The 14,307-nt window shown below is 43.7% G+C and overlaps 5 protein-coding genes across 5 annotated transcripts; 2 read left to right on the plus strand and 3 right to left on the minus strand.

Moving 5' to 3' along the window:
• Positions 1-1,181: 1,181 nt before the first annotated feature.
• K444DRAFT_623179 (uncharacterized protein) lies at positions 1,182-1,561 on the minus strand (the record flags this gene model as incomplete). The annotated part of the gene is made up of 2 exons (XM_024882249.1): positions 1,182-1,359; positions 1,434-1,561. 2 exons carry the CDS (start codon positions 1,559-1,561, stop codon positions 1,182-1,184), a joined length of 306 nt encoding a protein of 101 aa, XP_024743834.1.
• A 373-nt stretch (positions 1,562-1,934) lies between these two features.
• K444DRAFT_639084 (kinase domain-containing protein) lies at positions 1,935-3,223 on the plus strand (the record flags this gene model as incomplete). Its single annotated transcript, XM_024884335.1, has 3 exons — positions 1,935-2,424; positions 2,476-3,062; positions 3,092-3,223. The coding sequence occupies 3 exons, from the start codon at positions 1,935-1,937 to the stop codon at positions 3,221-3,223; spliced, it is 1,209 nt and encodes a 402-aa protein (XP_024743835.1).
• Positions 3,224-6,385: 3,162 nt separating this feature from the next.
• K444DRAFT_578237 (putative glyceraldehyde-3-phosphate dehydrogenase) lies at positions 6,386-7,814 on the minus strand. The gene is made up of 3 exons (XM_024877602.1): positions 7,610-7,814; positions 6,818-7,502; positions 6,386-6,765 (listed from the first exon to the last, which is right to left on the minus strand). The coding sequence occupies exons 1-3, from the start codon at positions 7,736-7,738 to the stop codon at positions 6,560-6,562; spliced, it is 1,020 nt and encodes a 339-aa protein (XP_024743836.1). The 5' UTR covers positions 7,739-7,814; the 3' UTR covers positions 6,386-6,559.
• Positions 7,815-11,114: 3,300 nt separating this feature from the next.
• Positions 11,115-12,742, plus strand: K444DRAFT_578241 (aryl-alcohol dehydrogenase). Its single transcript, XM_024877603.1, has 3 exons — positions 11,115-11,371; positions 11,424-12,217; positions 12,269-12,742. Exons 1-3 carry the CDS (start codon positions 11,182-11,184, stop codon positions 12,413-12,415), a joined length of 1,131 nt encoding a protein of 376 aa, XP_024743837.1. The 5' UTR covers positions 11,115-11,181; the 3' UTR covers positions 12,416-12,742.
• Positions 12,743-13,025: 283 nt separating this feature from the next.
• K444DRAFT_649127 (uncharacterized protein) lies at positions 13,026-13,934 on the minus strand (the record flags this gene model as incomplete). The annotated part of the gene is made up of 3 exons (XM_024885545.1): positions 13,026-13,393; positions 13,546-13,711; positions 13,785-13,934. The coding sequence occupies 3 exons, from the start codon at positions 13,932-13,934 to the stop codon at positions 13,206-13,208; spliced, it is 504 nt and encodes a 167-aa protein (XP_024743838.1). The 3' UTR covers positions 13,026-13,205.
• Between the last annotated feature and the right edge of the window lie 373 nt (positions 13,935-14,307).

Here is a 14,307-nt window from a genome sequence, read left to right on the forward strand (position 1 = left end):
TGATCGAGCGTGGTGTTTTATTTGGGCTGTCAGGCACATAATGCCGTTGACTTTGTCATCCTTACTGCATTGGCTTCAAGCCCCGCAAAAGTGATTGGAATTAGGCCACTGCCATCGGATTGTCTCTTGCAATTTATCGGAGTTTGTATCTCGTACTATGCGCAATCTCCCACCAACTTTCGAACCCGGAAGCTTATTCGAACCTCATCATAAATTGTGGAACGTTACATACTTCTTAGTAAGCCATGTTGACAGCCAGCTCACCTCCAGCGACCGGGTCGGTTATAATGCACTCGGCGGTGGCCATGATTTGACTAGTCTGTTAATGGATTTGGGGAAATACGATCGAGGTGCTGTTGCATCTTACTGGCCTGACAGGCTTTTGATGCACAAGTTTGACGGGTCTCGAATGCCGCCTGAGCTGCATCTTGAGTTCGGTCTGCACGAGGAGAATAGTTTGGTTAAGCCATCAATAAGGTGCCTTTTTGTTGAAAAGAAAGCGGAGATCCTACTCAAGGGCTATGAAGCGGAATCAATAGATTCTAACAGGAAGCCTTATTTTTGCTGTAACATCTGTCTCTCGGTCTTCCCTCGTCTATTTACAACATCAGACTTCTTCTTCTCAGACCGTCTCTCTCTTTCTCCACTGGCTTTACTTACAGTGATTCCCTCTTCAACGTCTCCCAAAATCCGAAACTCTGCAACCGAGGCTCCAATACTTGTTTCTCTATGTCGAAACCTCTCAATCGATATCTGAGCCTCGTCCATAATTTTTCGTCATTGTTTAATGCATTTTCGAGTTCTTCGAGGTGGTTCTCGAGTCGAGAAATGAGGCGGCCGTAGATGTACTGGGGATCATCTTTTAGCGCCGTCTCGAGTCGGTTAATGTTTCCATATTTTTTTTACATATAAATCTTGCTATTACTTGTTAGTCTAGAACACAGCTACTTCTTTGAACCTATATAGTAGTATCTATTCTTGCTCCCCATTAAACTTATTAAGGGTTCCTTTTGGAGCTGATATGGATCTCCTCTGCTTAGTTGCACATGGTTAGGTTATTTAGCCTTACACTTCAACGTCATGGCCTCTGTGCTTCAATTTGCTGAGCACTTATTCAACTTCGATCGATGCTACCAAGAACTTGCGCTCAAAGATATACACAATTGCCTGAAAGTATATGATCAATTCTTTTCTGCATCCCATTCCGGATTCGGCTCTATTTCCTGCAGCTCGCAATCTTCAGTGAAATAAACCCTTGCTGGGACATGCCTTGAACTCCCAACTTCCACCCACTCTTTCTTCTGGAAATGGATAATCACGAAGGCAAACTCAACAAGCCCAATCCTGATAAACATGTTCCTAGCATTCTTCATAGACATGTTCCTAACATTCTTTGAGATGTGATAACGAATGCGCGGGGTCTTGCGGCTTACTGCACTGTTGCATGGCTAAAACCTCGCTCTGCAGAGACCGATTGGATTACTGCCGTCACGCGGATACGCTCCTCGGCGTACCGAAAATCATCTTTGTCCCAGTCCTTGAATTTAATGTATTCCGTCATGAGCGTGGGGCATTAGAAGCATAAAATATTTGGAACGCGGGCGGAAGTTTGTGATGCAAACATTTCAACGAACAGTGTGGCTTTCATATAGTACGTAGAGTGCGCGATTAGTGCCACGCATGTAGTGCGACGTGTCCCTTTTGTATTGTTGCGATAAAGGATGCAGGCTGTTATGCACCAATCTACTGAATCAGAAGTTGCGCCTCGCTGCGGTGAGTCCCGTGAGACATTGGAGTGCATGAACCGCAAATAAATAACCTGGGCCCCAAAGGCGCCCGATTAAAATTTGCACAAGCAACTTTGCACTGTTCAAATTTCCAACAAATCTTTCTCCATAAGAAATTCGGCTATGGCTTCGTCTTCCCCAACGAGGATGTTTAAGTTCTCCTCGATGATGACGGAAGATGCAAACCTGTATCACCTAGGCGGTCTTCATCCAGTCAATATTGGAGATAGGCTCAAAGACGAAAGATACCAAATTCTACATAAACTTGGCTTTGGTCACTTCTCAACCGTCTGGCTGGCGAGAGACCACTTCAAGGCTTGCTACGTTGCCCTGAAAATCTACGCGGCCGAAGAAGGTGGCCGCTCACATTCTAGCTCGAATGAGCTCAAAGCTCTCCGGCACTTGAGCCGTGGCAGTGAAACTCATCCAGGACGACAATTCATCATGATGTTGCAAGATGAATTTTTTATTAAAGGCCCCAATGGAACACATCAGTGTTGTGTTACCCAAGTTGCTGGAGCCCGGTTATCTCGTGCGCCTACCTTGAAGTACAATGCTCTCGGTCCCGCACGCAAGCTTGCATCTCAGCTTTTCCTGGCCTTGGAGTACATTCATTCTAGTGAAATTGTTCATGGAGGTACCGGCGATGATTCAAATAGTTTGGCTGTATTATCTAACATTGTAATAGATATTTTCACTTCAAATATTTTGCAGCAAGTTGGTATTTTTGACCATTGGTCAGAAGAAGAGTTGTATGAGTGCATTGGCACACCTATCCGGGAAAAGGTCGACCTCATAGACCAGACTGAGCCCATTGGAACGGCTACACCCACGTATCTAGTGCACCAATGCAATCTAGCTGCTCTCGAAGAATGTCTGGCCTTGCCCAAGATTATCCTCATCGACTTTGGGTCCGCTTTCTCAAGTTTCAAGCCGCCCATTGAACACGACAATCTTCCTCAAATTTCCCCAACGGAGGTTTTGTTTCATACCACTCTCTCCTCCTCAATCGATACGTGGGCTGCTGGATGTGTGACTTTCGAAATATGCGCTGGATACACCCTCTTCAAGGCGCTGTTCAATCGAAAGCAGGATGTTCGCAAAGATATAGTCGCCATGCTTGGGAAACCTCCAAAGCCAATGTGGCAGCTCCGGCCAGAGAGGGGGTGCTACTTTGAGGCTGATGGTACCCCGAAGAAGACGGCTAAGGGAATCATGGTAAAACCGTATCCGCTAAGCGACCGGATCCGAGATATGACTCGACTTTACTCCGATGTAACCCCCACTCCTGCGCAGGACTGGAGACGGAAGACTTTCCCACAGCAGAGCTTGCAGAATTGTACGACTTGCTGAGCAAAATTTTTCTTTATGAGACTGAATCGCGATTATCTCCAAGTATGGCTTTGAAACACCCGTTCCTCTCCCACTATGTATAAAGGGAAGTTGGTATTAGAAATCGAATCAAAAATTTACTTGAGGTCCTTGATCTTACCGTGAGGGCATTGGTGGGTGACAAGAATCGATCTCAACATTGATATACCCCTTTGAACCAAGCCTGCTGATGAAGTTGATATACCCTCTTCCTTACCCCCCTGAAGTCGCGTATTCCAAAGTGACTCTGGAAAGTACCGCAACAATTCTAAACGCTCGTGACTCTTTGCGAAGTTCGACCAGACCACTAGATTTGTGGGATTCGGCATCGATACAAAGCATAGAAGCTCCTTCACGAGTTCTTTCTTGGTAGGTTGATTGCATTCGATTTTCTACGCGCGGGGAGAATGTTTGTGGCATTGGGCGTGAGGATGAGCTTAGTAGTTAGGTGGTAAGAGGGAGAGCTAGGAACTTTTGGGAGGCGCGAGGGCATATTCTCCTTGGAAAATCCAGGCCACGCTATGTGGCGAGAAGAATCTGCCTTAAGAGATTGAAGGATATATTTGGGAGGGCCTAAGACCTCTTTATATTGTAAGACTAGCCGCGGGACTGAGGTTTGACAAAGACTCCAGGAGGGAGGGAGCCCCTGGACCACTGAGTGGGAAGCTAACGGGAGATGGGAACTTAAACTTGATGTACCAGTGGCGAGCAAAGTTCCAGCTGCGGTTGAAAAATGCTGTTATTTGGTACTTCTGAGGGGGAGATGTAGCGTTTTGGTGTGCCATTATAGGGACATTACAGACCATGCTACTGGCTTTATGTTTGCGGTATTGACATAACGAAGGTGGTAGGACTGAGGGGAACTTGTTATGCGATCTATAAGGGATGGAATTTCATCACTTGTTGTTGCAGTGAGATCACTTATTTAGGCATTTTAACATACCGGTCTCGCCGTCCCGGCCTTTGAGGACCTACTCTTTTGTTAACAGACTGGCAATCAATAGGATGTATATAGTATACAAATCTGATAAAAGGAAGAGCAAGGGTCATACCGTGGCGTAAGTACGGAGATCGCGGCATAAAGTATCGGGAATACAGGGCATTATTTTATGAAGGCCACTAAATGCCCTGTAAGGTCTTACTTTAATCTCCCTGTAGCTATTCCTGGTTCCCTGTAAGCCCTGTAAGGGTCCCCTGAAAGTGTGGCTTACCCCGCTATTGCTTGATAAGCCTCTGATTTTGATTGTTTTTTGATAACTTTGATTCTAATATATAGTAATTTTCTCTTCCCCCTTTTTCCTCCCTTCTTTATACTCATTACCCCCTTCTAAACGAATTATCTCTTTTACGTAATAAGGAATTGCCTCAATCTACTCCTGAATCTTACTTTGGGGTAAGTCTTGCCAGTACTTCTCCCACCTTGCTTTGAGCTTCTTTCTATCAGTCGTTGGCCCCCGCTTTGTTATTTCCTTTTTTATATAAAACCAAGCCTTCTCAATTATATTGAGATCAGGTAAGTTTACTGGCCAGAGCATTTTCATAATCTTCTATAAGCTATAAACTGCTCCTTGGTAATGAGATTTGTATACTGATATATTGTCCTCCTGAATAATCGTATTGGGTCGATCCTTTTGGTATTCCCTTACAAAGGGCAAAAGCTTCTTAATAAGGATCTTCTTTTAATATCTATACTAATTGATCCCGCCTCGACCATTCTTTACTACAAATGCACCAGTAGCCTCGTTGTGTTTTTAAGTTTTTCATATCCCTCCAGGAGCCTATCTATATACCTTTATCCAATCCCTTAGCCACTTCCTTTACTCCTTTTCCTACTTCTGTTTATTCGCCTTCTCAATTAACGAATTCCTTATATCCAAATCAGCCTTTCTCTCTTTCTTCTCTTGAGAAGTCTCCTTCTCCTATATATGGCAAGGCCCCTTCTTATTATATAAAAACGATCCCCAGAATATAAATTCAGAAAAGCCTTTCTAATATCGTTTTATATAATACTTATTATACGCTTCTCCAGGTAATCTCCATACTCTTCTCTTTCCTCTCGTACTTCCCAATTATACCGCAGTTTCGTCCGTAAAAATAATATTCTTCTATTCCTCAAGTATCTAATACTCTCTTTCCAAATACCAAGCTAATCGCTCCGCCATATTTAGCTCATTTAAACCAGGTTTGACCGTTAATTTATATTAAGAGTAGCCTGTATATATAAGAACCTTCCAAATTATTCTTGGTATAATCTTATGATCCCGCTTTCTTACTTCTTTTGCAATCATTATATAAGAAAAGCCTCTCGTAGTAGAATTTTGAAGAACAACTTTCAAAATATATTTGATTGCCTCAGAGGAGATTGCAGGTCGACCAGATCTTGGTATATTGAGTATATGGGAGACCTCCAAAGGCATATTCTTGTTCTCTACCCATCTACGCTCCCTAGCCACAGCTGCAAGTCGATAAAGAGCTATTTTGGGTACTCCTGTAGCTTCTCTGATTTATCCTAAAGACTTCTTGTCCTCAAGCATATAAATAGCCTTGATTCTGGCACCAGTAGAGTGCTCTTTGGGCCCAAGAGTAGCAAGTACAAAAGCAGTTGACGAAGCGGGTAATGGAAGGGCTGGTTCAGCTGAATTATTATCTGAATCGTCCGAATCTGACGGTAAATTATACTACACATCCTTTTTATCTTCGGTATATTCGTCATCTAACGAATTGGGAGGAGAGGAGAGCTCTGATTGGCCATCTAATAAGTCAGGGAAGTCAAATAGACCTCCAAAAGTAGCTATAATAGTAATCAAACTAAAAGTGAAAAGTAATGAAGTATATTTAATAAATTAGAATTAGAATTCAGAACCAAGTATATATAAAGAGGTGTATATTAGGGCTAATTACCCCCCCTTTACTTGCTATTAATTAGTGGACTCGCCTATATTTATGGGCGTTTGGGGGCGTTCAGTACCTGTCAAGCTGTATAAGCCCATATTAAGCCTTCAGGGCACTTTTAGTAAGCTTATAGGGGCTTACAGGGGACTGGGACTAGCTACAGGGAGATTAAAGTAAGACCTTATAGGGCATTTAGTGGCCTTCATAAAATAATGCCCTGTATTCCCGATACTTTATGCCGCTATCTACGTACCCTCTCCCAGCTTCTCCACGTTTTGATCGGCCGAGTTATCAGTAAGAGGGCAATTGTCCAGGCACGATGCAGAAAGAGAATTCTTCAGAGCATGCCATTTATTTATAAGCTACAGAACAGGCTAGCCAAACCGAATCATATCCTCGCACACTGTATAGTCTAATTCCTCGCCCATCAAGGCCTTCCTTTCAGTACGTTGCTGCAACAAAGAGAATGCAAATCAGAGACTTCTTGCAGGACCCAAGAAAGAAATGTCCTACTTGGAACCGGTATCAACCTTGGAAATGTAGTTGACAAGGTCGACGACACGGCGGGAGTAGCCCCACTCGTTGTCGTACCACGCGACTAACTTGACAAAGTTGTCATTGAGGGAGATACCGGCCTTGGCATCAAAGATGGCAGAGTGATTGTTACCTTTCAAATCGGAGGAGACGACATCGTCCTCAGTGTAGGCGAGTATGCCTGTACGTGTAAGTCAGTGAGCTCAGATAGAAAATACAGTATAGCAGCGTACCCTTAAGGTCACCATCCGCAGCCTTCTTAATAGCTGCCTTAATCTGGTCATAGGAAGCGCCCCTTTCGATGCGGCAGGTTAGGTCAACAACAGAGACATCAGAGGTAGGCACACGCATAGACATGCCGGTTACCTTGCCGTTAAGCGCTGGGATGACCTTTCCGACAGCTTTAGCTGCGCCAGTGCTAGAGGGGATAATGTTAGTGGCCGCGGCACGACCTCCGCGCCAGTCTTTTCCAGATGGGCCGTCGACAGTCTTCTGTGTAGCGGTGTAGGCGTGGATAGTAGTCATGAGGCCCTCAACGATAGTGAACTCATCGTGGATGACCTTGGCGAGGACAGCCAGGCAGTTGGTAGTGCAGGAAGCGTTAGAGACGACCTCAAGATCAGACTTGTAGGTATCCTCATTGACACCCAGCACATACATAGGGGCGTCAGCAGAGGCAGCGGAGATGATGACCTTCTTGGCCCCGCCTCTCAAGTGTGCCTTGGACTTCTCGGTGGTAGTGAAGATACCGGTGGATTCGACAATGTAGGTGGCGCCTGTGTCACGCCATGGGATGTTGGCGGGGTCGCGCTCGGCGTAGAACCTGATGGCCCTGCCATTGACCTCCAAGCCGGACTCTGTGGCTTTGATGTCGCCCTTGAACTGGCCGTGGGTGGAATCGTACTTCAGCATGTATGCCTGCGGGGGGGAGAGAGATGTCAGCGTCCATAAATAATGTATGCATATACATATATATATAATACACAGCTGTATCCACGATCCGATAACTAGAGTGGGGGGCGCACGGCGTAGTGGGGTTCGATGAAGGGGTCGTTGACAGCGACGACATCGATTTCATTATTCTCGATGGCATTTCTGCAGACGATACGGCCGATACGGCCGAAACCGTTGATGCCAACCTTTGTTGGACTCATAATTGCTATGGCGGAGGAGTTTCTTGACGGCCACAATATGTCCTCCTGCTGAAATAGCTAACGTCGTAGGTTGCAGTGAGCCTTCTGTGTTTGCGATACAGTCATACCTTCGTCATTTTGGCTCCACTGTAACCGAGATCCCTAGTCAATGCACACCCCAAGCGAATGCACACCTCACAAAATATTACCCCTCCATCTTCAAAATTCGATAAAATGGTCAGCAAACAAGATATTGAGAAAGCGATTAATGCGCTAGATACGTAATTGATCCCTAATTATAGTCAAGTGGCCAGGGATTTTAATATTGAGCGTATAACCCTCATGCAAAGGCATAAAGGTATATATGCCTCTAGACAAGAAGTAACCTCCCTCTACTACAAACTCCTTACCAATATGCAAGAGGAGGCTTTAATTAGTCAAATTAATAAGCTTACAGTCCGTAGACTCCCTCCTACCTCGCAGATTATCAGAAATCTCGCAGAGGAGATTATTGGCCGCGATATAAGCAAGAATTAGACAGCTAGTTTTATCTACCGGTACTCATCTCGCCTAAAGAGCCTTTATTTATGCAATATTAATAATTTGCGAATGAAATCGGAATATGGGCCCTATATCTAGTTTTTCTTTGATTTAGTAGTATTTAATTTTAGTATTTTGCCTATATCTTACTTACTTTGTAAATAAAATGGCTAATATTCCTCCCCCCTACTTAGTTAATTAAAGCAATTAAAGATTATAATATTACGGCAGAAAATATATATAATTAGGACGAGAAGGGTTTTTTAATTAGAATTATATATATAATAAAGTATATAATAACGAAAGAAGCATATAATAGTAGGAAAATTACTAAAGCAAAGTAGGATGGCTTACGAGAGTTTATTAGCTTATTTACTTCCATTTATACGGATAGTACAAAGATTCTACTGGCTCTTATTTATAAAGGAACTTCTGGGAACTTTCAGGATACTTGGTTAGACGATTTAAAAGAGAGGGAATATGCTTGGTTTACGTCTAGTATAAATGGATAGTTATCTAATGCCCTGGGCCTAATATATCTTATCTAAGTTTTTAATCCTGCTACCTATATAAAAGCAGGGCATAGAAGAAGGCTTTTAATTATGGATAGGCACTCTAGCTATGTTAATATAGAGTTTATTCGGATATATAATTAGCTTAAAATTCTGCTTCTTATTTTACTCCTGTATTCAATATACTGTCTTTAACCTTTGGATATAGGCTATTTTTTACTACTTTCTACTTACTATTCTACCGAGATTAATAGGGTTTTAAATACTAGTAAGGGTATTACTTGCTTAATAAAAAGGATATTTTGGTCTATTTTCAAGCCTGTTTGGGATAAAAGTATATCTGAATCAAATATTTTATCTACTTGGAAGAAGACAGGTATATGGCCCTACTAACTATTAATTATCTTATTAGCTATTGCTCTACTAAGACCGCAAACTTCTCCTAAAGCTTCTTCTAATATAATTTCAACTCCTTATACTACAAAATATATACGGTAATTCTCAAAAATATATATAAAAAATCCATCTAAGATTACGTTTTGCAAGCTTACTAAAGCGAACGAGACGAATACTATAAAGGCTTCTATTACAGAGTACCGTATAGAGAGTTTAAAGGAAGCTTTATAGCTTGAAAAGAAGAAGAGACGTTATAGGAAAAAGCTCAATTTGATAGGAGAGCCATTAGGAAAGGCCTAGTTCTTTGGAATAGCTGAAGTACTAGCTATAGTAGCACGTGAGGATGCAAGGATTGCAAAGGCAGAACAAGATAAATTGGACAAGCAAAAGGCAAAGGAGGATACAAAGATTACTAAGGCTATAGATAATGCCTTGAAAAAGCAGGAGAAAGAGTTGGAGAGGCTAAGGAAGGCGGAGGAAAAGCGATTACTGATTAAGTGAAGAAGGAGAAGCATAAATTGGAGGTTTTGGAAAGGGCAGTAGCTAGAAAGGGGCTACTATAGCTAGAAATGCTGCTAAAAAAGCCAAACCCTCTCGTATAGTAATATTGAGGGTAGGGTCTTCGATTTTATCGAATTCAGGGGCTCAGGAAGCGGTTATAATGGAGGAGGACGATTCTGAAGCTGTGAGGGTGGTACAGACCTCCCGATCGGGAAGGGAGATTGTTCTACCACAACGCCTTAGAAAATGAAAAATCCTGATTAGCCAACTTAATGCGCCTAGTTCAATTGCTTTATATTTTTAATTTTAGGCCGATTGATTACGTGGTTATTTAATAATTAATTAATTAAGCTCGAGGTCGGCTGAAAATTTGGGGTGTGCATTCGCTTGGGGTGTGCATTGACTAGGGATCTCGGTTACGCGTACGAAACTCTACCGAGGCCTCCAACCCCTGTACTGCCAAAACCCCGATTTTTCATGACATTTCGCATTTGCGCGTTGCACATTGCACATTCGCACATTACACTTAGCTTTTGAAATTTTGAAATTAAGTAATTATTTAAATTCCTATTAATTTATTTAATCCTCTATTAAATTCTTATTAAGTTTTATACAGGTTATTTTTAGAAGTTCTTATATAAGTATGTGGGCGTGGTGTGTGGGTGTTTGCGATTTTTGATGGGGTGATCACGTGCCGAGTCGTAAGTAAGTGGAAAAGTTCGCTTGGACAATTGATCCTTACGGCCTTCCGTACTCTGGTTACCTTACTCGTCGGCTGTTCTTCGCTCTGTTTCGGCCACCTCGCTTCGCTCAGCGAGCCGGCCCAACTACAGTGAGGAATGCCTCGAGTGTCGGGTCGAAAATCAACGTTTTCTATAATAACTTCCACCACAATGATAATTAAGGATTTACAGTTCTATAGAGGGGTAATACTATAGACTGTGTATCATTTGATTGTTATTTTTTAAAGGAAGCTAAGTGTGTTGGCCGTTGAAGGAAATAATCGGGGGTTTGATTGTCAGGCTCGATTCGCTAACAAATTTGGCGGGTGTGTATCCGTTCCGCTACCGCCAGGAACGACTCGCTAAAAGTTAAGAAATATCAAAAAATCTGACGTTGCGAACCTATTTTACCTAGTTGAAAAATTTAAACGAATTAAAGAAAAATTTATATAATTATCTTAAAATGGGTAATTTAGATATCCTAAAAAGGAATTAAGTTTTATCATTTTTCGTGGCAAATTATTTCAGATTAAAGCAAGGAGAAAATTCGCGTACGAAAGTCCTTCCTGGCGGCAGCGGAACGGATAACGACTAAGCGGAGGTATGGGCGGGGTTGTCGGGTGGTGCCTTCCCGCATCTCCTTCCCGGTTTCAGCCCCACCTCCCCCTCCCCACCTTGTGACGTCTGGATAAGTAACCCCGAAGGGTATTCATCATGACACGAAAACAATCGTCGACCTTTGGAAACATATATTCCTTGTCATTCCTAAGACGTTTCCAACCTTCCGCCCACAATGGTTGCAGCAAAAGCTATCGTAGTGCCAGAGTTGCACGCGCCATTTCAACTTGTAGAAGTTGAGCTTGATTCCGTGCAGCCGCACGAGGTCCTCGTGGAATTGAAAGCCACAAGTATCTGTGCTACTGATCCAGCGGTACAGCACGGCAAGATTCCTCTGGACTTTCCGGTTGTCCTGGGTCATGAAGGTGTGTGGTCTTCGAAATCAAGTGCGGCATCAGCTGAACCCAAGTTCCGCAGGCGCCGGTGTTGTGAAAAAAATAGGCTCAGCGGTCACCGACCTGGCAGAAGGTGACCATGTCGTGCTTTCCTACAATTCCTGTGGCAAATGTCGACAATGCCAGAAACAAAACAACTTCCGATGTCTCGAGATCATGGAGAGAAATTTCGGTGGTCAACGTGAAGACGGCTCGAAAACCATTAGCTGGAAGGGAAAACCGGTCTCGAGCTCTTTCTTCGGACAGTCCTCGTTTTGTAACCCCACCGTTGCACATATAAGTTCTTGTATCAAAGTGGACAAATCTCTCGACTTAGCGGTAGTTTGTTCCCTAGGTTGCGGGATTCAGACTGGAGCTGGTTCAATTTTCAACGTCGTGAAACCGGCCGAGAGTGATGTTAGAAGTCTCGGCGTCTTTGGGCTAGGTGCCGTTGGCTGTGCTACGGTCATGGCCGCTCGCATCGTCGCTCAGAATAACCCAACGGTGTTGAGCCAGATAGTTGCAGTCGATGTGAACGAGAACCGGTTAAAATTGGCAAGAGGGTTAGGAGCTACCCATACTATCAACCCTGAAAAAGAGAATGTCAAGGCAAAATTATTGGAAATAACTGGCGGAGAAAACTTGGACGCTGCGGTGGACTGTTCTGGAGTTTTGTCGGTGGTCAACACAATGATCGAGTCCATCGGAGCTGGTGGAATTGCAGTCACTATTGGCAGCCCTGGCAATGATAGCAAAGCATCGGTCCCGATCCTTCCTTTCATTACGGGTGCTAAGACCTACTGCGCATCCCATCAAGGGAATGCCAATTCGAAAACAGTAAGTTGACATCCATGACTTAATCTCGGGCAAACTACTCATTTTCAATAGTTTATTCCGCATCTGGCGAGCCTATATAAGCAAGGCAGGTTGCCAATAGATCGCCTCCAGAAGACGTATAGGGCGGAGAATATTAACGAAGCCATTGCTGATATGAAGAGTGGATCAGTCATTAAACCGGTGCTTCTCTGGAGATAGCTTCTACACCAAGTCTTATCTTTCGAAATATCAATTACAAAACAAATTTGAAGTGGATTTCGTCACCAGCTACTATCTCAGCCTTGGTCATTCCGATCCTTCTCTCATCCCGCTGCTTATTTGGTAGCTTATAAAAAGTAGCCGAAAAGAACCAGGAATAACTCCAAGCAGCTGACTGTGGTGGCGGCGATAACAGCAGTCGGATAGTCGGGAGCTTAATCAGTTATAAAGGTGTTAGCAGAAATGAAGTTGGCACCACCCAGGCCACACCGACAGCGAGATACTTGTTGCCTCGAAAATTGAAGCTAGCCGTGCCATGTATCGGATGCCAGCTGAAGGAGGAACGGCTTTCAAGATGCCGCAACCAACGAGTTGTATACAGATAGCAACAAGTATGAAAATGTGTTCCGAAGTTGGCCTTAGAAGCTATTACACAAATCGGGAACGGGGACATGATCCCACACCCCACATCGGCATCGCCATCAACTGAGCTTTTGCCTCTGTCTATCCGAGTTCTTTAAAAATGGTGGTGACAAATCCAACTACCGAAGAAGCCGTCATGTCACAACACGTGGTAAAGACTCTAAGAGATGGATGTGCCAATCGAGAAGGATTTTCCAGCTAGGTAAGATTACGTTGTCGATAGGAGAGCTTTTGGACTCTTTCCCGCGGGATTGTTCCAAGTTACAAAGGAGACGCTCGCGTTTGTGAGGCTTCAAAAACTAGGATTTTGCCTCGTGGGGTAATTTGGGATAGAAGATCAAGACGAAGAAGAATGACATGGCAACATTCATAACGCCCTCCACGAGGAAGGTCCAACGCCAACCAATAGGCTTAGGTTGCTGTCGAGGTTTTCAATTGCATATGTGAGTAAACCAAGGAAGGGTGGGAGAGCGAGCGCAAAGTTAAAGACGAACGAAAAACGGAGTCCCACTTCCTTTTTAGTTTGATACGTGGCAATAGACAATGTGCCAGCTGCTGGAAGGGAGGACCCGAAAGGGCCGAGTAGGAATCGGAGAGCAATGAGGCCACCCTATGAGTTCACGAAATCTTGGTAGAGACCAAGGACTCTTGTGAAGCAGTCAGTCGAAGCTCGTGCATTATGATGGACCATTCGGATCTTGGCATACCAAAACAAAACATCTGAGCGCCAAGGAGATATGCAGGTTTGAACTTGTTTTCCTCCTGCAAAAAATTGAAGGGGATTTCGGCAAGGACGAAGAGTATATAGAAGACCGACAAACAGACGTTATATCCGTTACTCGGCATATTTATACCAGCCACCAAGCCCTCGATCTTAGCATTGGCGATTTTCGTAGTGTTGAGAAATAGCACCGTTATACATAATTCCCATAATGAGAATAAGAACAAGGTCTCGTTTCCAGAGAATTGTCCGATCAAGCGCTAGGCTCTCCTCGTAATAAGAGGCAACCTCCACACTCGGACTCTCCAGCCAGGTTTCGCCTAGTCCCACCACCTGCTGGTTTTCTTCCGGGTCCTGCTTCATTTCTTCCATCATTGCTCGTCTACCGAAAAGGGGCTGTGTGGATGTGGAGTCAGTTTTGAGGGAAGGACCTTGTTCGAAAGAAATGAGCTTTACAGATTGGAAGCTAGTTTTTGATAAGGATCCAAATTTTTCCCTACAAGGACTGCGTATCAAAGGTGGGAAAATAGAGGATGGCCCAAGCCAATCAAAGCATATTTTGTGACTTTTGGAAAAAGTTGAGATTTCCGACCCGATCAAAGATCCCAGCTGTTATCTTCGGTAGATCGATATAAGTCCTTCAAAAGAAATGTTGCAGTTGAGACAGACAATCTCCCGGTCCATCTTCATTCCTCCTAGAAAGCGATGAGGGCCATCATTCAAGCCTAGCTCGAAGCGTATTATGCTC

This window comes from Hyaloscypha bicolor (genome assembly GCF_002865645.1).
Source record: "Hyaloscypha bicolor E unplaced genomic scaffold K444scaffold_10, whole genome shotgun sequence".
NCBI classification, from domain to species: Eukaryota; Fungi; Ascomycota; class Leotiomycetes; order Helotiales; family Hyaloscyphaceae; genus Hyaloscypha; species Hyaloscypha bicolor.